Below are 26,249 nucleotides of genomic sequence, written 5' to 3' on the forward strand. Positions count from 1 at the left end.
TACAAATTTCTAAACCAAAGAAGAGAAACAAAGTGAACAGCCTAGCAGCTACGGTCAGAGGCAATCAGCAGAAAAGAGGGTGAGTTCACAATAATAGAACACACATAGAATAAGATTGTATTTATGTGTTTCTAAGCGTCAGCTGATGATATGGTTCTATGTAACAAACAAAGAAGCTTCTGTTGTGGTTTGTTCAGTCTCTCATTGATGAGAAGGGAACATAAAGATTACTAAATAAGCAAGTTATAAGTGAAAAAAAGTAAAAATTGATCAAAGAACAAAGTTTTGGTACTAATGGCGTAAGGCCAATCGTTTTATCTAGAAAACATCACAATTAATGGATTAAAAGTAGTACCATCCAAATTCTATCAAAATTAAACGAGTTGTGGATCAAAAACTGTCAAAATTATCCGAAAGAAAGCAAATGTTACAAAATCGATTTTTTTATATTGAATATAGTATGATTTCAAATCCGTTCGAAAAATAAAGTACTTACTCAACTCCATCTAGCGACTCGTCTAGTAAGGTGTCTAACAATTTTATTATTGAAGCGTCCATTAAATTTAGTATTTTATTACGAGAGTTATTCGGAAATTAAAGTCCGTCTATTGCACTGACTTTATTTGATACTGCCAGTGGAAAATTAGATTTTTTGGAGTGACAGCCAAATTAATTTGTTGAAATACGACGTAACAAAGAATAATTTATTAAGAATATAAAACTATTATATTCAACAATGAGTTATGAGTCTTTAGCGCCTATGTAGAGAAACTATTAGATGCACCTCGTATTCCGAATTCATTTCTTTTTTTATTAATCAAATATAACATTGTAGCATATTTTATCTAACAAATACATTACGATTGTGGACGTTGTGAAAAAAAATCGATTAAAAAGAAATCTACCCTCGCCTTCGAGCGACTTTCGACAGTAGTTCTGTATCTTTTCGCCAATATATTTACTGTTGAAGAGAATCGAGGTCGTATCTGAGGAACATTTTTACGGTCTGGATGAATGATCGTCGGCGATAAATACCGTTCCCGATCCATAACTTCGTTTGTGTTGGGTGGTGGCTTTCAGCTTTCAGCAGTTTTCAGGCTATGAAGAGCATGGGGCATGAATGTGGATATGGCGTCTTGAATTGCGGCGCGCTGCGTCTAAAAGGACCTTAAATCATTGCCTTAATGGCGCTATGAATCTGGATGTCCGCGCTGATCAAATTAAATCCTTAGAACTGGCCGGCAATTCGTTATTTCTTCTTCTTACTGGAAATGTTTGACCGGCCATGGATATAGCGAAAACTCAACTCTCGTAAGTGATTTACTATCGACAGGCAACCGAGCGTGAGACGATTTCTTGTACTTTATTGGGGAAGTACAGAGTCTTGGAGTCGCCTACTGAGCTCATTTTCATTATAAATCATTTCAATTGTAATAAGTAAATTTAAAATAATATTTATTTCACTATTTAAGTTTACTCACAAGTAGAGATCCGTCTTGACTCTAGTATGTTTGAAGGAGAATAAAGAAAAATGAATATATCTGAAGTTGCGAAATTTATGAATGTTTATAATCAATATTGCGATAATTCTACTCTTATTTTCTCATTACCACACATTCTCACACTTCTTCAACATTTCTTTTGTACCATTCTCACCTTCAATTAGACTCTGCTGCAGAATAGAATGATTCCAATCAAATAAACGTCTACTACAAACGTTATTCTACACTTAACACTCATCCAAATGTATATAACGTGCTTATAATGTTTATTTTACTTTGAGGTATATACACTTATATACCTTCAACTAACTAAGCGTACTGGTTATGATGAATTATAATATGAAAGAACTGGAGCATCGGATAGAAAAGGGGGTTGTAGAGAAATGAAGCTCCTAAAAAATATTCTCCTAAGCAGCAAAGATAAGATTGCACAAAACGATTATGTGGTCGAATGTATAGTATGAGTCCTGGGAACTGATCCAAGAGCAAGAAAACTAAATACTAAACTGTATTTTTCTTAGTAAAATCTTAAAGCCTCAAAGTGATATAAAATATTGTAATGTTTTTGCTCTCAAGGTTCAAAAATATGTTATGATCGATTATATGTTTACAATCGTGGAAATTAAAGGTAACTAACCATTAGCATCAAACGTCAACTAATACACATATTAACAACAAACAAGAATTCTACCTGAAAATGGACACCAGAACTGATAAAGCTGCTCAAAGCGTGCACAAACGAGAGAGATGACCAATTCATTGTCACCATATCGTTGTATACTGTTGTTCAAGTCTAACAAGGACCCAAAAACACGCGAGAAGTTACGTCGTTTCCTACGCCAGATTAATCGGCGAAAACTTCATCCTAATGCAGGACAATTCCCGTCCATGTACTGCATTCTCCGTACGGCAGTATTTACAAGATGTCGAAATTGTCGCTATGGATTGGTCAGCAGATATTCCGGAGCTGAATCCTATCAACTTAAAATAAAAGTCGGGATTGAAATATGCAAAAGCCGCGAAATCGGAGCTCAAAACAACTCTAACTGAAGAAGAAACTTATTCGACCCATGAAAAAGCGATTCGAAATTTTTAATTCGGGCCAAGAGAGGGAACACTAAATATTGATAGAATATTTTGATATTTCTTATTTACTAATAACAAGATAGACCACTCATAGTAAAGTTAAAACTAAACGGCTTTGAGATGCTAAAATTAGAATAAGAAAAGAAGCTACAAATCTTTTGCAAAAGACCTATGACCGCGAGCATACGGCTTGAGTCGATTTTTTACTCATGAGTGTATTTTGGGACATATACTTTGTAAATTTTTTATTAAAAAAATTTACACATGGATCTGCAAAGCTTGAAGAGCTGTCATATTAATTAATTTAATTGTCATTATTGTCATTTTGAATGTTTAATCTCGAATCACACAAATTTATTATTTTATACGAAGTTAGGAATCACAATACTCGATTTAATAACTACCTGATGATGAATAAATAGGTTTTCGAAAGCGAGGAATATATTAAAAATAGTACACTTTGGTACAATTCCACCACAATCAGTTACAGCTTGGTTTATAACAAAATAACGTTCGATTCATACAATAGTTATCTATCGTACTCAAAATGGAAAACTTCATCTTTCACAATTTTTATAAAAACTGTAACAATGAGTGTACACCGAAGATTTATATTTAGATAACTTGAGCTCTAAATGCATCAAGTTTTGAATTTCTAGGTGAGACTCCACAGCTTTAAAATTTTTTAATAGGTATTTTAGCATCATAGTTAAAAGAATTCAACCTTCTCATTTATATGTGTATTTATTTTTATTTGAACCGCCTCTTAAAGTAATCACAAGGTATTCGAAGGTTTTCTCATAGCTTATCGGCTAAATATATTTATTACAAAATACGATCTCACTGTTTGTCGCCGAGTACCAGCCGCCGAACGAGCTTTACCACAACTATCAAGTAGATTAGCAAAAAGTTTCGTAATTAAATGAGGCTGATGCAGTGAGGAGATATCAGAAACATCTTTTACGGTATATATGGCTGAGTCGTAAGTTACTAAGAATTATGGTTATAGGTAAGAAATAATAAAAGAAGGCTTAAAAAGTTATTCTTATCATAAATCAATAGATATCGAATTTAGAAATAATAATTTTCGTTTACTTTGGAAAATGCTTTTTCCAGATAGGTTAACAAAATTTTTAAGTAATTTAGGCGTTCATAGTTTGAGTAAATGTGGTACTGAGCTCCAAAGATATCTATGGCACCTGTACACTCTCTGTACACTCCCGCCTCGCCTCGGTATGTCTCAAGGTATCCCGCCGGCTCTCGTTCTCGTGTTAAAGGGTATCCGTATGTCTAAGAAATACCACTAGACTTAAATAGGTAGAACATTGGTAATGAATTTTTAGAAATACAAAAACTCGTACTATAGGATTCAAGTCATAAATTTCATAGACAAAAAAGTTGCATAATATATCACCAATAGGTTGGGATATCGTAGCAGTATGAATTCCCTGTGGATGAACTGAGGAAAAAGAAGGAATCTTTAATTGTAAGGACACCAATTTCTTTGAAATCTGCGTAACAGCGAAAGCTACTTATAATACGTCTATCCTCTCGACGTTCGTAATCGCAATTGATCAGAGGAGAGTGAACATGGTAGCGCTCGTGAATGAGTCTCTTGGGCATGAGCGCTGGGCGAAAGGACTCGCCGCCATTACTATAATTTTCTTACAAAAATGATAATGTCCACATGAAACAGTATAAATTACAATAAACAGTTTAATTAACCTAAAATTTTAGTAAACACACTTGAAAACACAAGAACAAGTCGAAGATAACAAAAAAATATCAGGGGTATTCAAGATCGAAGATAAATTTGTCGAAATTAACGGACATGCAAGAATATTTCTCGTTCAGTTTTCTCTTTATTTAGAAATTTTTTCTCACAGAAACATTTTCAGTACCCGTTAAACTGTTCGGGGCCAATACAAGGTGACTAAAGGGATTTTGCTGCTTCTATAAAATAATCAAAACTCTCGAAAGTGTAATAAATTGATTTAATTATAAAAATAGGTTGATACTCTTTGGAATAAACATTTATCCATTATTTTATCTTAACTACAAAACTATTATTACATCTTAACCAAATACTACGGTTGATTCAGCCTGTTGGTATTCACAATTTGGGAACACTGAAGATTGCAGAATTTTCGAATCTACCAAATCCTAAAATTACCTAGGTGAGAATATGACAAATTTGAAGAGACATGGGAGCTGGAAGTCTGCCATTGTTGCTGAAAAATATATAGACAAGTACCAAGACCATAGAAAATTTCTCTGGTGGAAACAAACAACAAGATTCGGATACTACACCTTCATGTTCTGACAACAACAAGCATTTAAATATACCAAAAATTTCGAATAAATTGTACCTATTTAATATTACCATTTAATCAAATTTCAATATAAACATTAATATGAGCAAGAATCAGAATACTGAGGACACAATTTACTCTGTAAACTCCAATATCTGAAGAAGATAAGTTAGTTATCGAAACGCGCGTCAGACAGTGTAATTGTTGGTGTAGTGATGTAAACAGTGTGTTCAGTATGAATATCACCAACGGTTCCAGAAATTCCAGTTTAGTTAAGGAGTTGAATGTTCCTAATTTTGTTGTATAAATAAATATTAACAAGAAATGTGCCTTACTCATTTTTACATCAATTTTAATACCCAATCTACACGGTTGTCGAACAAAAAATGTACTTAACACGACCCCGGAAACTGTTTTTTCGGAATCACAGACTTCCAGGACTCGCATGCGTCTCGTCCGAAATTCTTGTCTACTTATATGAAAATCTTTACGTAAAATACTATTTCTCCTTATGACAACATGAAATATTGTTTTATGCTTTCAAGAAATATTGAACGAACTATATCGTATATATGGTGGTCTCCGACGACACCAACTCGACTTTGTCTCACTCTTAGATGGCATCTTAACATGACAATGGTTGTAATAATTCAGTTTTGGCCCGTCAACCGGACATGTATGTACCTTGGTAGTAAATCTTCACTCATTATAAAAGCTGCCAAGACAACTAATTTATCTGTACAAATTTATTTGATGTTTATGATAATTCTCCGCGTGATGTCGCTACCGTACCACTCACATTTCATGCTTATTTGTCATATTTTATAGGGTTGCAACTGACACTATACAAAATACCTCCATCAAATATATAAATACTGTATCAACAGACTCACCTCTTTTACATGTCTGCATATATGTATAGGGTGGCCCAACTATTGATTTTATTGATTAACTTATTAATTTCCTATTATTTCATTTAAAATTGTTATTTTCATTGAAACACTAGGCAACACTCAATTTAACTCGAACCAAATCTGTTGTACATTTTATTGGTAACTCCTCAAAAGTTAACAGAAAAATATCATGTCTAAAATCGTTCAGTAGTTTTTTTACCAAATTTTATTTTCGCGAAGTCACCTTTGGAAGTTAGTTGACAGATGAATCTTGAATTACGTAAATATGCTTTTCTACACACATGTCTGTCAACGTCAAAAATTGCACTGTCAACATGAATGACATTTAACAATAACATGCACATAATGAGATCTCACAACATACATGTGCGTTTTGAGAAGAAAACTTGAACTTCTTAGTTTAATTAAATTACAATCAAATTTTTTTCTACGTAAAACTTTATTTGGTCCATTTACACAAATTTAGTCAATTAAAAAACATAAAAACTTTTAGCATTAGCGAGATATATTTAGGATTGAAAGAGTGATGCCCCTAAATGTAGGCAGCACATTATGCAATTTCTTAAGTAGCATGCTATGAAAATATTGTTAATTTCTTGAAGAAAATAAGACTTTATCTTTGAATATGTCTGATAGTAGTGAAAGTGATGAAATTATGATCTCCACCGGAGCTCAAGCTGCCACACATAATTTGTTACCGCTAAAATCCAAAGAAAGGTACGAAATTACCTATCAAAAATTTATGGATTGGCGACACAAGCATAACGTTAAATCCTTTTCGGAGAATGTTTTATTTGCCTATTTTGAAGAAATATTAAAAACTATGAAGCCATCTTCTCTATGGGCCATTTATTCGAAGCTAAGAACTACACATTAATAATAACATTAACATAGCAAATTATCCAAAACTAATCGCCCTACTGAAGCGGAAATCGGATGGTTTTAAAAGTAAAAAATCGAAAATCCTTTGTACAGAACAAATTAATAAGTTTCTGAAAGATGCACCAAACGATAAACATTTGTTGTCAAAGATAAACAATTAAATGTTAAAAAGCATCACTTAAAAATGAGTTTTTGTTTATTATTTTCAGGTTATCCTCTTTATTGGATTAAGCGGGGCTTGCCGTAAACAAGAACTTAGAAATATAAAAATGGAACACATTCAGGACACGGGAAAATCTTTGATAATTGAGATTCAAACTTCTAAAACTAAAACGAGACCTTCATTTGTAGTACCAGAAACGTTTTATATCACATGTCAAAAATACATGAATTTGCGTCCTGCTGAAATGGAGTTTCCTTTATTTGATATCTTGAGCTGCCGGATCCAAAGCAATATACCGGCCATTGTTTCAGGAGATCATCAGTCACTATGTTAGTTGAAGCAGGAGGTGATATGCTGTCATTAAAACGACTTGGTGGCTGGCAATCTTCTACAGTAGCGGAAGACTATGTGAATCCATCTCTTTAAAATAAAAATGACAACGCGTTATGAATATCGGAGGCAATTACCAATTATCAATCTTCGTCTTCTGATGTACCGATCAGTACTACAATTATAAATAATAAGGCTCAATCGGTTTACAATAATTGTTCCATAGTTATTAACATCTATTATAAAAAAGTTTAAATAATTGCGATGTTTTTTATTTAAAGGAAAAAAATTAATGTGCGGTTTCGTGCATAAAATTTTTCACTTCATGCGTAATGGGTTATCGAAGGTTATCTGCCGATTTCAACCTGAAGACGTCTGCAGTTATCAGTATAAAATGGAAAGCGCATGCGTTAAGGGATTCTAACTTGATTCTGTTTGACACTTGTATAAGTGGATCGTTGTGAAGATTTTCTTAAAAAGAATGAGTATATAACTGTCATTAAATATTTGATATTGAAAAACCTTCGGAACTGTTAAAAATGCAGCAACCAGCGATACCATCAGGAAAGTTTACCAAATGGTAGTGACTCACTATCGGATTAAGATTAGAAAGATAAATGACGCTATCGTCATATCGATAGAACTTATTTGCTATATACTAAATGTAGTATATAGCAAATATATATTTATGTGTAAGCTATCCGCATACCAATGACCAAAACAGGATTTGAATGAACATTTCCTGGATCCTTTTTAAACAAAATGAGGTGAAGCTTGGATTCACCACCACATTCCTTAAAAAAAGATTAGGACAGGGGTTTGTATAGTGAAGCAAAGACGGTTTGATCCACCATAAAAGATGGCGACCGATTTTGGGATATTCATAAGATTAAATATATTTAATAAGATCAAGATTCAATTACCTGGGAATGAATGTAACTAGTGAAAGGAAGTTGACAGAGGAGGCACGAACACAAGCGATGAAAGCATCAAAAGTCAGCGGCTCTCTGAGAGATATAGTGTGGAAAAACAAAGCGATGAGCTCACAGAGCAAGACCAGAATCTATAAAACGTGTGTGAGACCTATTCTCACATATACCTAAGAAACCAGAGCCGAAACATCAACATGAAAAAGAATAATGAGAACGACAGAGATGAAAATACTGCGAACCATCAAGGGAGTCACCCTCAGGGACCAAACTAGGAGTGATGACATAAGAATTGCGCATATAGGATGTGGTCAGGACACGAAAAAGATTCTGGAGGGATCACGTCGAAAGAATGCCAGAAGACAGATGGGCAAACGTACAGGATTGAACAGTACCTGGTCCTATTGAAAGAGGAATAAGAAGAAGACTTTGTACAATATAAAATTTGTGATTTTGTCTATGTAACCGGTTTGTTCTAGATCACACATTTAATCAAAGAAACGCATCTACTTTTTATATTTGAGCAAACTGTCTTTTCACTTTGAGAGCCTTTGTAAGTGTCCATTTATTTTATTTTATATCTACAAATATTCTCAATTATAGTAATAAGGAAAAATAAAGTTTGGATATTCGACATGAAATGAGTCACCCTATATATGACAAAAGGCTTAATATGATTGAAGTTCTACGTCCCATGTTATTAAGATGACGTTAAAAATACGGTTATAACATTTCAGTGTAGTTGATGACCGGATATATAATATTTATGAACACAAATATTGTTGAACTCGTACATTGCATGTAAAATATAAAGAAATAAATAAATTCGTAATAAATTGGTAAATAATTTCGTTCGTAAATAAATTGAAGACAGTTATTATTTGCTATGGATATATAATAAAAATGTATTGATCGGTAAAATAATATTAAAAAAAGAAATGTTAAAAATTTAGTGTAACAAACTAAAAAAGAAATTGAACAGCTACATTATTGGACCTTCAAATTCAATCGACGAAGGGATCTAAATTATTTTTTATATTGTAACTTTTTCGTATTTATTTACACTCTTTCTAATCGTGGGATGAATTAATAAACTCCATCTCTTACGTTCTTAATTTATTCACGCACTATATAATACACTTATAATAATTTACTTATAAATATCACTTGAATAATTTCTGTGATTTCTTTTACTAATTCGTTCTTTTCACTACCACTATTTATTTAAAACTAAACTTACTGCACTACAAAAGGACACCCCAAATTCGCTTCCGCCATTTACAAAAAATGTTATAGACGTCGCGCGAATTCGCCGAATTTTAAAATTCCATTATAGATAGACAGATCCGGCCTAGGGACCCATTTCGCGAGCATGTTCGTAACAATATCATGTTTATTTTAAACAAATGAAAATTTTTCTTGCAAATTAATCTCACGATCTTTGCTGTTATAATGAGTCTCAGCACAAAAGAGATTCCGGTCAAAATAGACATTTCATTCAAAATACAAAATAACAAAATAATTGCCACAGAGCTTAGTATTACCATAAGAAATTAATTTTTAGGGGTGTAGATTAGGAAAACTGACCTCATACCTTTTTTAAAGAATAAGCGTTTTTACGAAGTTGAAAATCAAAAGATATCTACAATACGTAAAATTAAACTTACACAACCCAGGCGTGCCTAAGATTAGCGTGCCCCGCTAGAGTCGACTTAGGTCTCGTGCAAGGAGCGTTTGCTACCTGGTGGATAAATGATTCCCTAACACTTGGATCCAAAAAAACTTGCTTAGATTGGTGTAATTAAGAAATTGGAGGTGGTATCACAAAACAGTATAAGGAAAAGGAACGTAGCTATGCTGGTTTTTCCTAAAACGTGCTACCAGGCATATCAAAGAGGATTAGGTTAATTGCATGCTGTCAGAAAATTAAAACGGTTATAAAAGAAAGATAACTCATAATTCCCAAAAGAAGGCAACTTTGAATTTCCCAGTCGAGGCATCGGTCAGTCAGAGGTGGAAGAAAGATTGTTTTATTGAGGAAGTTATCTGGGAAAACATTCATTATGTATTTTTCAGTGCGTTATCACCACAAAAGGATTTCCATAGTGTTGCAACTGAAATAATGTAGAAAGAAAATGACATTTCAAAAGTTTCCAGTCGATCTATGTTTTGCGAATGCATTGGTTCGACTAGAATCGTGGAACTGATATAACTTGAGTCTTAACCACGTTCTCAAAAGTCGAGTATCTTTAAAATGGGCAATATTGAAGAAATAATTCAACCAAACCTCACTTTCTTAGTCATTTTTTATAACAATTATGGAAACATGAGGGAAACTGGTCAAACAATGTGAATAAGTGAACAAAGACTGGCCAGGAAAATAATGGAGCAAGGTAAACCCAGAGAAGAGAAGAGAGGAAGACCAAGAAGACAACAAATTCACCAGTTAGACAAAATCTAAAGATTTAAATGAGAAAATTATAGGAAATGAAAGTGTTTTCCACGGATTGAAAAATTGGAAAGCTAGTCGACGGCGAATACTTAGTCGCAATGCGACACCTGCAACGGCATGAGGTTAAGAAGAATGTAATAAAAATTAAAAAGAACAATAATGAACAACATTTAACTAAATAGAAGTTTCCAAAATTTTTTTTCCTCGCATACCACAGATACATTCACACCATATTATCAACTCCCCAAAAAATCAGATCTAACTATGTAAATTCAAATACAATCCTGTTGTAGAGCTTCCCGTAGGCCCCTGCTCCTGGACCACTTTGGAAATCACTGTTTTAGGAGATCGTAGACAAACAATGAATTTACTTCTCTAGAAGAACAAACTTTTATACATTTTCATGTGATAATTGATTAATGCTAGTGTCGAAACTTTCGAAGAAGACTTTCTAACTTCTATCTACTAAACAATAAATTACCGAAATTGATCAACATTCGAATCCTAGTCCAATAACAGTAAAAATGATTTCATTGTTCTGGATATAATTTCAAATAAGTTCCTTCTAACAAGTGTCGTATATTTGAGAAGTTTGGTGCAGTTGTGGCAGTTATTTCGCTCATTTGAAGCAATCAAGTTCTCGCTATCAGACCCAGTGTTGGATGGTATATGCGACAGAGATACAAATATCGAGACAATTCCGTAAATATAGCGGCAGTTGACGTCTTAATAATATAAAAAGCACTAGTGAAATTTTCTTAGAAATTTCATGAAAGTGTGATAAACTAGGACACAAATAACTTCTGGACACGGTGGATACAGAAAAAATAGGAATAATTATATTAATGACATTAGAGAATTCTCTTATTAAATAACTGAAAATTGTACTTGCGCTGAAAAATATATTTTTTAATTGCATTTAATATTGATTTTTAACAATATGACATATATGCCTTTTTTGTCGGTATCCAGTGTCTTTTCTTCTGCCAATTTCGTTCACTCAATGTTTTGATGTAATTTAAAAGATTTTTAATACCTTTAATGATAGAATAACATAGTTCATTATGTATAAGAAATCGGCTCGGAAAAGATATAGAATTGCAAACACCAGACATGAGACCTAAGACACACACAAATAGGTCTTTTCAATGTACCAATCAACTCCTTCGCTTCTATCGCTTAAACGTGAGCGAAATACGACTGCTAACAGGTATTTTAAACAGACACGGTCGTCTAAGAAACCATTTCCATCGAGGATGGTTTTAAATGGTGTGCGAAGAAGAAATAAACCTCGTAAGAGGTTCAAACACATGGCCAAGCCTTACAGTTTGCCCAATGATGTTAATCAATTGAAGCCAAAATCCGTGATTAGCTTTTCCAAGGGCATAATGGTTCTATCAGAAGGCTTATGTGCGCAACTGTTCATGACCCCACATTGTTCTTGTGTTCACTTTTATTTGTTAACCTATTTGCTTTGCAAATAATGTACATATTAGTATGTATCAAAGCGTTTTCATCGTTTGTTTTCGACACTAAAGACAACATTTCAATCACTTGTTGTTATACTCAGAAATTAGTGAAACTTTTCATTGATCAACTATCCAAATATTGATCTAATAGGATTTAAGATATTTCTCTCAAACATCCCTGTTAAATCTAGCAACTTTTTGGGTTATTTATTAGAGCGCTCTTGTTTGTCATTATCAGTAAAATTTCTAATTTACCTATTGCATTTGAAGACGGGGAGAGTACGACTTCCGTGGCGCCGCGATTTGGATTAAATAGAACAAAATAAATCGAAAATGAAGAATGAAATTTTTTGATATCTCTCTTCGTTTTCGAGGTATCGATACTTAAAGTTATAATCAAAAGTTAGTTCGCTTTATTGAACAGATGGCGTTCAATACTTCGTTTCAAATGAATATTTTATCACTTCAAATTCAATGCGAATCTTGTAATTAAATAAACAAAAGATTTTTTATTCAATTTTATATTATTTACCCTGATACTCCAAAATTATATTGAAAAAACATATTTTCTCAACAAAATGAGCCATTTTTGATAACTTTCATCACTCTGTGATGAATATAACTCAACATACTATAAATACATGAATAATTTGATGTTTTTCATAAAGAATTGTTGTTTGTTTTTCAAAGCCCCCCAAAAGAAAAAAAAAATGAAAAAATAAAACTAAAATAATCCTCACGCAAAGTAAATTTTTTTATACAATTTTGGTTGTAAAAAATTCACGATTTTTGAACTTTTTACACTCAAAGTGCACCACGAGATGATTAGGTTAGGTAAGGTTAGGTTAGGTTAGGTTGATATATACAAATATTAAATAAAAATAAATTTTCTCAATTTCAAGTATCGATATCTCCAAGAAGGAAGCGAGATATCCAAAAATTTTATTGTTCATTTTTGACTTATTTTGAGTCGATTTACAAAATGGCATAGTCAAATCCAGGCGTCACGGAAATTGTACTCGTGCCTTGAAGACTATATAATATTACGTTTTTGAAAATACGAAAAATACTATTTTGTAGATTAAAAATTTTATTATTTAACGTTTGACGTTCGTATCATATTTTACACCCTATTCGTAAACTTGACGTTGATGCCGTTAACCTAAAAATTTTTAAGACGTGTGTACTGCTTTTTGTTTTCATGTGTACTGTTTTATGTTTTTGTTTGTAATCCTGTATTTATGAACAATATTATGGAAAAGAATGAAAAGTTTTTTCATTGGCTGCATTATCGTGTGTGCAATGGCAATAACAAAACTTAAAAAAATATATGAGGTTCTAATTGAGAGGTTGAAAATCTAGCGCTCTAACGTCTTACGTCAACATCACGTGACTAACGCAAACGGATGTGATTGACTCTTTTCTATTACTATGGAAGTTGCTACGAACTGACGACGTCACCAAAAGAAGATGACGGCAACTGTGAGTGGTCTTATGCATTTCAATGTTTTTAATTTCGTAGAGCAAACGTCAACGGCAACGGCAAACTGAAATTCAAGTGAATGAATCGACCTTTACTCTGTTATAAAATATTTATTCTTATAAATGAATATTTGCATACATATATAATTCAACAAATTACAATCTAAAATTCATTTTCCATCTCAACATTCATAATAAACCAGTAATAATTCAATACGAGCTTCAAAAAAATCTTTTGATGACCCTATTAACATTACCTCCCTTAAGATTTACTCCGAGATAGGTTTAATGAGAGAAAAAGCATTAAAAAGACGTGGTATATCAGGTCGTATCACCGGTGACTCCTTCTACCGACTGATTTCTACCGCTTGACGTTAAATATTAACGCTGAGCCTCGGTGATAAGTACACCTCGCCACTTAACGGTGAATTAACGCCGTCGTCGCTCACTAGATCTACACACGATATTTGCGAAGTTACGACAAGTGCGTGCTTTTTTCACCGATATACCGTACACTCTTCAAAAATGGTCTCGGAAATAGCTACCAGTCTAATTGGTAACAGGTTTATCTAAAATTTATGAAGGTTTAGTTTTTAAAGCGAAGCGGAGGGCTTGTTAGATATTGTTTTTACTTGGGTATTGTTGAATAAGATGAAAACTTCGTTGTTTGCTTACTTATCAATTATTAAACGTATTATCACGAAATTTTCTAACGGGAAAGTTGTATGGAGTGTTTTCTTTTTCAAATTAAGCCGATGTTGTTGCAATTTACACCAAAGGTATGAAATTTGAATGAAAAATTTACATCGGGCTGATAATACTAAACTATAGAATTAGAAGAAAATTCAACACTGAAAAAATATAGTTTGATTTAGAGAAAATTACATAACATATTACTATGACACTAAATCTGTCAAACATATCACGGAAGATGCCTTCAAAGGGCTTCAGACGGTGTGGAATTGACGTTCGTCACGACTATTGCGGAACGGAGTGAGCCGATCAGACATTTTTACAGATATACAAAAAACTGAACACCACCACATTAATAAAATTAACCATTTCAGAAGCCGCAAGCAACTAAGCATATCCTTCTATATCATATCCATATCATTTTTAGATGACTTCCCTCATGAATCAAGATATGATTAACACATCCAGTAGGACAAGTTTTTTTTAATGTAGGACCGCATCATATTGTTACCTCACCGACATAGCCCGTGAAGCTTGTCCTGTTCCAATATGCGTGAAAGTTAGGTGGACGCGCCGGCTATTGTATTTACATTATTATTTTTTGTAAGTTATTTACATTGTTTTTTTAATTATTTTTAATTTCTAGGCCGGAGTTTTGGCCTATCTATTTCAAATATAAAATTCTTTCGGCCAGAATGGTTAGAATGTTTATGACTACTGCATTTTCTATTTATGCAGATGCAAAATGTAGTTTTTGAAGGATAAAAGAAATGTTTGTAGGGAACAATGAATAAATATGGTAATTATTAATGAAGCCAAGTTGTCGAACTTAATTTTCGAAAGTAAACAGTTTACTTATGTTGTAATAATTTCGAAATCACCTAACCTACATAGCTGTATATACAAAATACTTGAATGGGCGGTAATTATCACGATAATGCTCAAAAAAAATTTATAAATTTATTAACTGCAATAATTCAATGCATGTATAACCGCCCTTACATTTAATTATCTATTGTTCAATGAGAGAAAATTGCAAAGGGTCAGTTCATCAATAAATAACTTTCGTTTTCTTATCTTTATTCTGACAATGACAAAGAAGCATTCAATAATATACAGTATAGACCACAAAATAATAATGGATAATAAATGGATGATATTATTAAAGCTTGAAGCACTAGATAATTAAATAGAGAACTATTTAATCAAAAGTAAGTGAAGTTTTACGAAAAATCAACTGTGCCCATATTTAAATGATTCTGCTAATGTATCCAGGATATGAGATCCATAGCTTGACATTGTAGATGAATTTACAATAATCGATCAATCCTGTACAGGACACTATTTAAAGATGAAGCCCAATTTACAAGAGACGGAATAAATAATTTACATGTGTGGACAAAGGAATATTCCTATTCGAGAATGACGTTTTAAGGTTTTCGGTTGCAAAATACAGTAAATCATATTTTATGGTTAGTTTCACAAATCACACATGATGTCCTTTCTGTGGGTCTCTCCTTTTCTGATGTGTACATACTTTAGTCCAGTCTATTGTCAATATTTGTACAATCATAATCTGTTTTATCGAATCTAGTACAATTAAGTTTGAAATATCGGGTGTTTTCCATTTAAATCGTTGCATGTAAAAGTGTATCTCAACGAAATCATATAATATGTAGATCGGGGCATAATGTTATGTAATTCGTGATAAATCTCCAGTATCTGTATTATACATCCTTTGTGTTGGGGAATGTTCGAGTAGCAATTATTTACCTGGGAACAATAGCTGGTGAATATTTCGTTAGACAAGAAGGTGTTGGACATAAATATCACCTCCCCACTACCCTAACCACTCTTTTATATACGTCAAGGACGGAGGTAATAACTTTTAACTGCAACTATCACATAATCCATGGGTTACTAAAAGAATATTGTAAAGTCCATTTTTTGTTAATTGTTGGAAACGATCATTAAAAAGTGCAAAATAAGCGAGCCCCATTCAAATTTATCAAACGTGTTACTCGGAATGACCACTATTATATTTAACGAAATCCAAACAGAGTGTTGGTTTAGTTTGAAAAAAAAATCCTGTTAATTTTTGTATCTAAAGTGTTTTTGAGTTCTGATTATTATTCTAATATTAATAATCATCTACTACATTTACTGATGATTATAATTATAATTTTATATTATAAAATCTGCAAGGTAATAAATGCTGAATGTTATCATCGATTGGTACTACCTTGGAATTGTTAAAATCGAAAGATACCTTATTCCAAAGCACTGATAGTTTTCTTGTCGGCGGTGAAAAATAATTGGTGGTGATTGGCGAAAAAAATAATCACTTGATGAAATTTTACAACGAGTCTAGTACAGTTACTTTAAAATAATCATACTGTTTGTATTACATATTGCAATCTTGCAATGATTACAGATGCTTGTGAAAAGGCTGCAGCTTTAGAGCAAAATCACTGTCTATTATGGCATGAAATGAAATATAGGAAAGTCAGAGCCTTGAAAGCATATCAGGCTACATATTGTAAGATTCTAGACGGCTCTTTATCAGAGAACATAATTGAGACTAGTAAATTGAGACGTACAGAGGCCAGAAAAAGAGGAAGACACTTGAAATGTCAAATACAAAGAAGTAGAGAAAATAAAAATGGATAAATGTGGATTGAAATTGAATTCTGCTTATTCTATCATGGGTGCTCTTCCAGATGGTGGAAGCACGAATTATTCTAATGGTGATAGGAAAGAAACAAAGCGATTTTGAGTTTTATGAAAAATTGATTACTTCAATTTAAATATGGTCTGTGAACATGCTGTGTGGTTGTTCAACAGAGATACTAATTTAATACTAACTGCAAAAAGCGACAAAAATATTTTTGAACTTAATAATAAATAAAAATAAATTGTACTTAATTTTGATACTGTTTATTTCAGAAAAAAGGCGGCAGCCTTACTTGTAGTATAAATAACTATTCTATTATCTTATGTAACGATTTCTCGTTTTCGATACTCTTAGTTTGGTCTAAATTTTGAATCGCTCGATATAATCTCAAGATTACTAGATCGAAACGAATGATTAATATCTTATTATGCAACTTCTGTTGTTTTCCGGGTACTTTCTTAAAAAAAAATGAAATATAACGAGATGCAAAAAGTTGAGAGGACGAGAGGTTGGAAAGTGCAATTTGCAGATAAACCGTACAAGCCATGATTTACGTCTGAAAGCTTGATAAACTCATATTCCTTGCTTGAGTGAGTAATATCTGCATAAAACCTTGAATAGGATTACAAATGTTCATAAATTGTATGTGCTATAATTCTGTCAAGGCGGCCGGGAGATGTTCCTCGCCCGCGCGATTCGATTGCTTGAATTGTTTTTTGTTTAGGCTCGCAGGCCTGCTACGATACGACAGATAAGTCGAGAACGCGGAAAATTTCCTTTTAAATATATGACGGATTAGTTATTTTTCTTTTCGCGTAGAGTTTTTGCGATTTTCTGTACAAGACATTATTTTAATTCCGTTCTAACGGCTTCAAAAGTGGATAATTTCCTGATTAATATAATAACAATTGTTGTTTATCCTTTTTCCGAGATAACATGTTCTAAAATATATTTTGGTACCGTTAAAAGTTGGCTATCAAATCACGAGATTGGTTACGTAAAAGGGTTTTATTATAAAAATTATTCTACATTCAAATGCTCTCCTTCAATATACTTCCCTCCCTTTACCACACATCTTTCCATACGTTTTTTCCATTGATCGAAGCAGTGCTGGAAGTCTTCTTTGGTGAGTGCCTTTGGGAGCTCTGCCGTTTTTTGCTTTATCACTTCTATCGACTCAAAATCAGGTCCCCAAAGCAGATCTTTTCCTAACCTTTCTAACCTTTCCCACCTTTCAAGGACATCTGAGCATACCCGTTGATGCAAGAGCTTTTGGTCAGTAGTCAAATTTTTTGGCGCCAGCTTCGCATAGACTTTTGTCATGTGTCAGCTATCATTCGGATGGTCGTTCGACGATCTTCACGCACAATTTGGTTGATTTTGGTCACTGTTTCCGGAGTTGAAACACTCACAGGGCGACCTGGGCGCTGGTTATCTTCAGTGCTCTCTCTGCCCTCACTAAAGAGCTTACATCACTCAAAATCACGCCAAAATCAAAATAAAAAAAAAATTAATTTATTTAATAATAATATGCTTCGGTCTCTATGCGGTGTATTCAAACATTTAAACGAAATCTCTATTTTCTACCTCAATTTTCTTATTCTCCATCAGATGACATTGAGTTTCCACATTTATAATAAGACGCTTAACTTGCACATCAATGACAATGTCTATATTGTTACAACCTTGAACATTCGAAGAAGTTACTTCTGAAATATTTGCCGTTTTGGAAATAATAATCATCAACAGTCTAGTCATAATTTTCTAGCATTTCATTTTTATAAATATTATCAATCATTTCAATAACTTCAGCATCTACCTCCGTATCAGTGATATTTAAGGAAAATACGCAACAGACAAATATGAACAACCTCACTGCAGTACAATAATACGATGCCGTCTCTGTACTACACCTGATCTAACCACTGATTTGAACGATGTCGCGCAGCGTTTCATCCCGTATATTCACGTACTAATCACGCACTGATCATTGTTTTGGTTACTTTTTCTTTCATAAATACATTTGAATAGAAACAGAACAACACCGAATTATCCCTAGACACGAACAGGTTTCGTCAGGTTTCTATCAGTTCTAACCTCGTGTCTTGGGAACAAAAACGTTTTCTTATTCTTCTCATTATATCATAGTTTTTTCTCAAAATTAGAGCCAATATCTGAGTCGGTTGAATATATTTTCTCATAAATGTTTTGGCGTTGAAGTCGGCCCTTCAACCTGCGATTTATCGAATAATTTAGTTAACATCCTAAAGTATTTGAAAAAGTTGTCTCCGTTTTTTTCTTAGCTTCAGGAAAATAGTGTAGAATGCTCTAAATTCCTTCCGCAAAGTGAAGAGAGGATGCACCCTAGAAATTCTTTTTTTTATCATACTTCTATACAGAACAAGCATGGCCACAACTTTCTTTTTCTCTTGATTACTTCACCACAATGCACTCAGGCTGAATAGACACGACATAATAAGAACTGTACAAAAACCGTGCATGTGTGATAAATTTTCCTTCGTTTCCGGTTTCTACCACACATATGAAACAGGCCTTACGCAAATCAAAATATAATTAGTCATAAAAATAGTGAAACTCTAGATGTTTTTCGAGATTCATGATTAAAAAATTCTATTTCCTGTCTGAATATAAAAATTTATAAATGGAAAAACTTTTTTTCACGTGGATTCAGTAAATTCTCCCTCAAAAATAGTAGCTACATGGATAAGAAATCTAAATAACCATCTGACATTCTTCTAATTTAATCAATTTAATGTGAAGAATTCTTTTTGTCAACGACTTCTCTAACTATTTCTGTTTCTTTGTACCGAGTATTAATATTTTAACAAAAATTGATTGCGATTAAAACTGTGACGCTGTTTCTTCGTCATTATCTTCACTTAGTAGAATATTCTCATACTTCAGGGTAAAAAGTTCTTCTCCACATTACTCACGAAACCAACTCCATCTATAAAATAATTAAGATATCAAAACCGTGCAAGTCGATTTAATTATTCATTATAGGCGGGATAAATTAAATCGTTTCAAAAAATTGTCGTTAATATTATTAATTCAGATTTTCTCTAGATACCGAGTTTCTTTGGAGAAGATAAAAGATAAGAGTATCAGATTAATAGTCAATTATTTTTTTTTTAATTTAATTGAGGAATTTAATTATTGTTTTTTTTATGTGGACGAACTAACAGAATTCCTTGAGTTAAGTTTTAATTAGAATATCTATTTTCAAATATTTCTGGAGTTAATTTTATGGATCGGTTTTTGGTTTAACTCTATACTACACCACACCAATCACAAGTTCACTAACGTACGTTTTGGAATGTAAACTCTCGTTTATCGGTCATAATTGCAGTTATAACACAAAAATTAGAAAAATATTATTGAAAGTCAATGGTAAATCAAAACGAGAAAAATTGTGTTTCTATCCGCGTCATTCACTGAATTTTCCATAAAATCTAGAGCTAGGCAATAGCAAAACAACTATAAATGTTTGATATTTATTGAGAAAATTTCACTATAAACCACAAAAATTAGTCGATAATTATTTATTCCTTTATTTATAATTATATTTATCGTCTCTTGGCTCTAAGCTACTATTTTTGAAAAACTCACTACGATTTGAATCGGAAAACTTAGACGATTCATCGAATGATTTTATTCGTGATAAGCTCCAGAATTAGCATGTACAGTTGATTGAGTTAATTCAAAACAGTGAACAGGATCTTTTTTAGCAATTGGCAGTGTAGTAGATGTTTTATACAACAAACTTTGTGGGTTAAGATCAACAAAATAGATCCTGATATGTTTGTTTCTGTAACTTCATTATGAGAAAAAACCATCAAAGAGACTTGATACGGTAATAATTTCATTATTCCGAAATCGGTTAAATATTAATTTCATCTAGAAATGTCCACAATCAACATCAAGTATACATTTTTTTTTAATACGGTGATTATAAATAATCTGGGAAACCTCATCCTACACATCTCTTTAGCGAATCTTCCCAGTTTCAAAATTAGTGAGCAAATTTCGAAAGAAATACCATTAAATGATATAAAGATGAGTCCAAACCATCACACAAACTGGTGTTGGAATTTTTCTTCTAGCACCAAATCCTCATCGTCGCAATGGTCATATACAAGTATCTTATCTAGAGAAAAGTTTGCTTAGAAAGAAGTATAGAAATGAATAATCTAGTAAATCTTAGTAATTCATTGATTTACCAACATGAATAATCCTTAAAAGAAGAATCAAGTTATTTTTCACGTGGTGAGCATTTTATATGTTCTTTTTACTACAAGTAGGTAGTTAATAATAATTTTTAACGAAAGCTATGGAGTGTAGTATTAAGTATCATAGCACTAAACTTTGACAGGAGTACATGAAACTTTCATTTGTCTTAGCTACCGATCTCAGAGGGACAAAAAAAGTTAAGATGTCAATATACGTGCCAAAACTATAAATGCAAAATTCAACGTCCCTAAAGTCAGATAGTAGTCTTCAATAGCTTCAATAGAAAAGACAATAACCTCTTCATCCATCTTTTACCTGACAATCTTCCGACATGACCAGCCCATTTTAAATGTGTGACTCTGTCAATTGGATCTGTTCTTCTACTTAGTTCTTCATTTTGGATTTTGTCTGGCAATGCCACTTCTAACGTGGACCTCTCTATGAGTCGATCAATTTGCAGTTGCGTATGTTAATGTTGGTGTTTCCAAGTCAAAAATCAATACTAGAAGGACGCATTGGTTAAACACCTTTCGTTCGAGACATGTCATTATTTCTTAACTTAAATTTATTTCTCAGTTTGTCAAATGCAGCCCAAGTCAGTCCTTTCCTTCTATTCAGTTAGATGGTTTGACTTGCCATTGGGATCTCAAATTGGCTCATGGTAAATTTTATATCGAATCCAATTTTTTGGAAGCTGTAGATAGATAGATAGATAGAGATCATTTTAATTGCCCTTCCACTGGGTCTGAGATCAGCACAAGGTGTCGTCGGTCAGACGTTGATGGGTTAGTATTTATTCATTCACGATCATGCCAGATACTCATTTTCTAGTTTAGTCTTCTTAATTTACAGTTATTACATAATATTATTACAATATTAGGAAGTCCTATAGTCCTGATTCTCTATCTCAACATCAAATTTCTCTTATGAATAATTCAAAAACGAAATGATAAAAGCATTGTTCTATTTTCATACAAAAATGTATAGATTTTCTTGAAAATAGACAGGTACTTTTTAATTTCGAATAAAACCTACTGTACTTTGTCGTATATAATGTATCGTTATTAATTTGCCTGGCCTATTAAATCAGGATGTTTGAAACTGGGCGAGATCACCCGGTCAGCAAGATAGCAGAGAACGCCGAGTAAGTCGTTCAATTATCTCGCATTATTTTCTGTACTAGCCAACATCGAGTCTTCGTTTTGCCAGGATGTGCAAGCAGAAACATGAAATATGGCGATGCCGTCGTTTCGTAAAGCTGATAATTAAGCAATCTATCAGGTAAGTCCGACAATCGATACATAAATGAGATGGAACTTATTCTCTTATAATGAAATCATAAATTTCCGTTTTCAATAATGACGGCTTTGGTGGAAAATTGTTGTTCGCCAGTGGTGGACCAACTTTTTTCAACTTTAATAACTGACTATCGACAAAATTTTACCATTTCTAAGGATTATTTCATTCGCTGATAATTTGTTTCACACCCAAAACTGTGATGAAAAAAATTAGATGATTGCAGATAAACTATTTATATTTGCTTACCTTTAGAAGATATCGAAACAGTAGTAGGTAGAAAATAAACAAAAGGTCGATATAAAACCAAATAAACCGAATATTTTGAATGACAAACCAGAAATAAACCCTCCCATCAACAAATATTATTTTTATTGTGGAGGAAATAACATCGAGAATGCAGTCAATATATTCATATGTTTAAGAACTACAAAAACCAAATTAAAACTGTAATCGTGAGATTATGGATTAACCAAATCACGTCTGGTTTCTATTTTGTTAGAAAAAAATAGTTTTTTAAATTATTAGCACAAGAAAATTGATTGTTTTATATTCCCAACTTTTCAAAATATATGATTTTACCCTTTGGTAACGATTAGGGCTTTGAATACGTCCTATTTTTCAAAAAATATATATCAATAAATCTTAAATAAATGCACTAAAGTGAATAAACAAATTTGATTTTATCCAACCAAATGCAGATTTGACACTTTTGACACTTTGCTCTGCCTGACCATCGAAAGCTCTGTTTAAGGATTGGTGGTCGATGACACACTAGTCCAGCAAACTTTGGCCTAACGCCAATTTTTTTAAAGTAAAAATTAACAATGTCTCGTCTAAACTGCAGTTGCGTTAAGCTTCCTGCTTGTTTATTTGTGTATTTGCCAAGCATTTTGGAACCTTGCATCTAATATATAATGAGTAAATATATTGAACCTCCATTTTTTCCCTCAGATCCCAATCAGGTACCTTAAAATATTTTCAATCATTACATCTGTACCCCCCATATCAGAGTTATAGGTGCCGATGGTATGTGGTCAAGATACTTGTATTATTCTTTCTCCACCACTAGAATATAGACTGTTTCCAGTGGAGGCACCCTATAAACATATTGATACTAGATTAACAACCCCATTATCAGCCCAACGAACATACTCAATATGCTTTGTCATCCCTTTCGTCACCTGAATCTTCGGTTAGGTCGCTGGTAGCTCAATATATATCTGATGAACGTCGTATCTGTAATTAATTTCTTTTAGAGTTAAGCTTCTTCTGAAACGAAAAGCACTTTTGTACAAATAATAGGTAGTCTAAGCGCCTAGCGTAACCAAATTGTAACGGACTGATAATACCTAGCGAAACCTCGTCATGACACTATATTTTGTGAAAATCAACGGTCACAATAATTTCAAAATAAAATGGTGTATACACAAAATTTGGCTTCATTCCAATTTCTTTGAATTAACAAAAACCATTAGGTACGTAATCAAACAAGTGATTTTAGATCTATATTATATAGTTTTGTTTTATGCTACTTCAACTGTTCTAAATCAAAAACGAGCGCCATCTTGTTAATTTGCGGTATAATAAGATTGCAGCTAGAAGATTTAGTGGAGTCTGTACTCGTGTCCATATGATAAGGCTAGGCGTTAATGGGTTAACTCACAAACAAACAAACAAACATCGAAGCTGAATGAAGAAAATAATGTAAAAAGAATATGGTATCCAGAAATTCATTGATAATTTGATTAATAGACGTGTAAGATTCAATATGTCAAATAAATGTCATTCACAGTCCACTAAATGTTATTTTAACATAAAAATGAAGAAGAAATATTTCTTATCTAATAATGAAATGCTGTGTAATGTGCTTGGCATTTATTTGACATTTCTAATTGTACCTCAAGTTTATTAACAACATATTTAGAATGCAAAAAAGGAAAACTATAACGGCGGTACCTCATCCACCATTTCTATTCGCCACAAAAAAATTTGCGACTATAGGACTCCATCCGTCTTTGGACAAATCTGGGAGTCAAAGGAAACCAATTTCTCACGCTGGACCAGGTACTTACGATCCTAAATTTCCATCATGCTCTTTTAAAAACGGATATCTTTGGAAATTGAAGGTAGAAAGCGAACATTTCTCAGAGTATCGCGGCGATAGAAATCCAAAATTGCTAGAAGAAGCAGCGTTTCAGAAAACTTTAGGAGGTCCCGGTACAAATGATGTTAATGAATCTATTTATCAGAGACAACATGATTCTGTATTCGATAATGTTGGTATGGGAATCGGTAAAAGGTTTGTTCATATAACTCCCGATAGCCCTCCGATGAATACGTATTTTCGGAAACTTAGTGATTTTTCAACTTTTAAGAAGAAACAGATGTCTGACACAGCTACTTTCGAATTTGATGGATTTATAGATCGCTTCAAGTCTAATGTTCCACCATATTTACTACCTTCTAATATCTACAACATCACGAAATACGATGGTAAAAACACAGCAGATATAACCAAAAGAGTAGTATCCTCAAGAGGTCCTTACGAATTATTCACTGGCCCAAGAGATCTAACTACTATAAAAAACTACTTCGCACCACCTAGTTTTCATCCTCCCGAATATTTTTACGTGAAACCAAGTGATTTGGACTTTCTGCTTCGCCATTCCTCCAAATCAAAAACCGGAAAGTTTCTAAAGGGAAACAGATTCACGAAGAAACCCTATGTTAGACATATGCTGAATGATCTAAGTTTATGCTATAGAAATCCGAAGGATCCAGGTCCGGCATATTATAATGTGGAAAGTTATGGGAGCATAACAAAAAAACCACCAAATTTACACGCTTTTAATACGTCGAAACCGGTTGCAAGACCCCCACCGGCAAACTGGACTATATTTCCTGGACCTGGTAGATATACACCGAAGTCTCCTAAATGTATGAAACAGAAGAGACCATCGTGGGTATTTCTATCAAAGGCGGAGAGGAAGATTATCCAAGAAATTGATTATGCTGCTTTTTGATTATACAATAAAAATATTGCTTATTCTTACCTTATTTTTAGACCAATCAACACATTTGGGGCAGTGGTTTGTGGTATTAGATCTAGTCTCAATACCATGAGGAACAATATTTCAAAGTTACAAAGTCTGGCTTGCTTATGTGCAGCTGGAGCCATGAAATCTTGCCCAACGGTTGCACTAGAAGTGATTCTAAATCTCCCACCTTCATTCAACATCACTTAGAATGTTCATAGGCGAAATTATCGCAGAAAACCTAACACATAAATAATGACCAGCCCTGGAACATGCCTCAGGATGTTACATCGAAGAGAAAAACTTCACCTCAAACTTAAACTGTAAAAGCAAGTGGGATCAAAACTCAAGATTTTTAGAAAAATTGCCCTTGACCATTTCGGTTCTGTGAGAAAAAATCTGTATACTTTGTTTCGCTTTTATAAAGAGTAATTCATAAAATAAGATATTGATGAAATTGTAGAAAATCGTGCAAGGACTGTGGTTAGATGGCCACCATATCAACAGTCCTAAATTGAGCACAGACAAAGGGAGAAGTTTCCGAAAAGTATAAATCTTTCAAAATAAGTGAAAGTGGACTAGAAAAAAAAAAGCTGGACAATATTGCTGACGAAATAATCCAGCTACTCAGTGTAAAATATTGGCTGCAACCAGTCACCTTCTGATTCCAATTCTAATTTGGATTTGTAAGAAGTAGCTCTAGTTATAAATATGAGCTTTTATTATAAATTTATTTATTATGAATGTGGTTTAAAAATCAAAGTATGAACCCTCAT

The 26,249-nt window shown here is 33.0% G+C and overlaps 1 protein-coding gene across 1 annotated transcript; it reads left to right on the forward strand.

Moving 5' to 3' along the window:
• Positions 1–24,230: 24,230 nt before the first annotated feature.
• On the forward strand, positions 24,231–25,490 carry LOC130901311 (lymphocyte expansion molecule). The gene has a single exon (XM_057812563.1). The coding sequence runs from the start codon at positions 24,364–24,366 to the stop codon at positions 25,459–25,461; it is 1,098 nt and encodes a 365-aa protein (XP_057668546.1). The 5' UTR covers positions 24,231–24,363; the 3' UTR covers positions 25,462–25,490.
• The last annotated feature ends 759 nt before the right edge of the window (positions 25,491–26,249 follow it).

This window comes from Diorhabda carinulata, chromosome X (assembly GCF_026250575.1).
Source record: "Diorhabda carinulata isolate Delta chromosome X, icDioCari1.1, whole genome shotgun sequence".
Taxonomy (NCBI): domain Eukaryota; kingdom Metazoa; phylum Arthropoda; class Insecta; order Coleoptera; family Chrysomelidae; genus Diorhabda; species Diorhabda carinulata.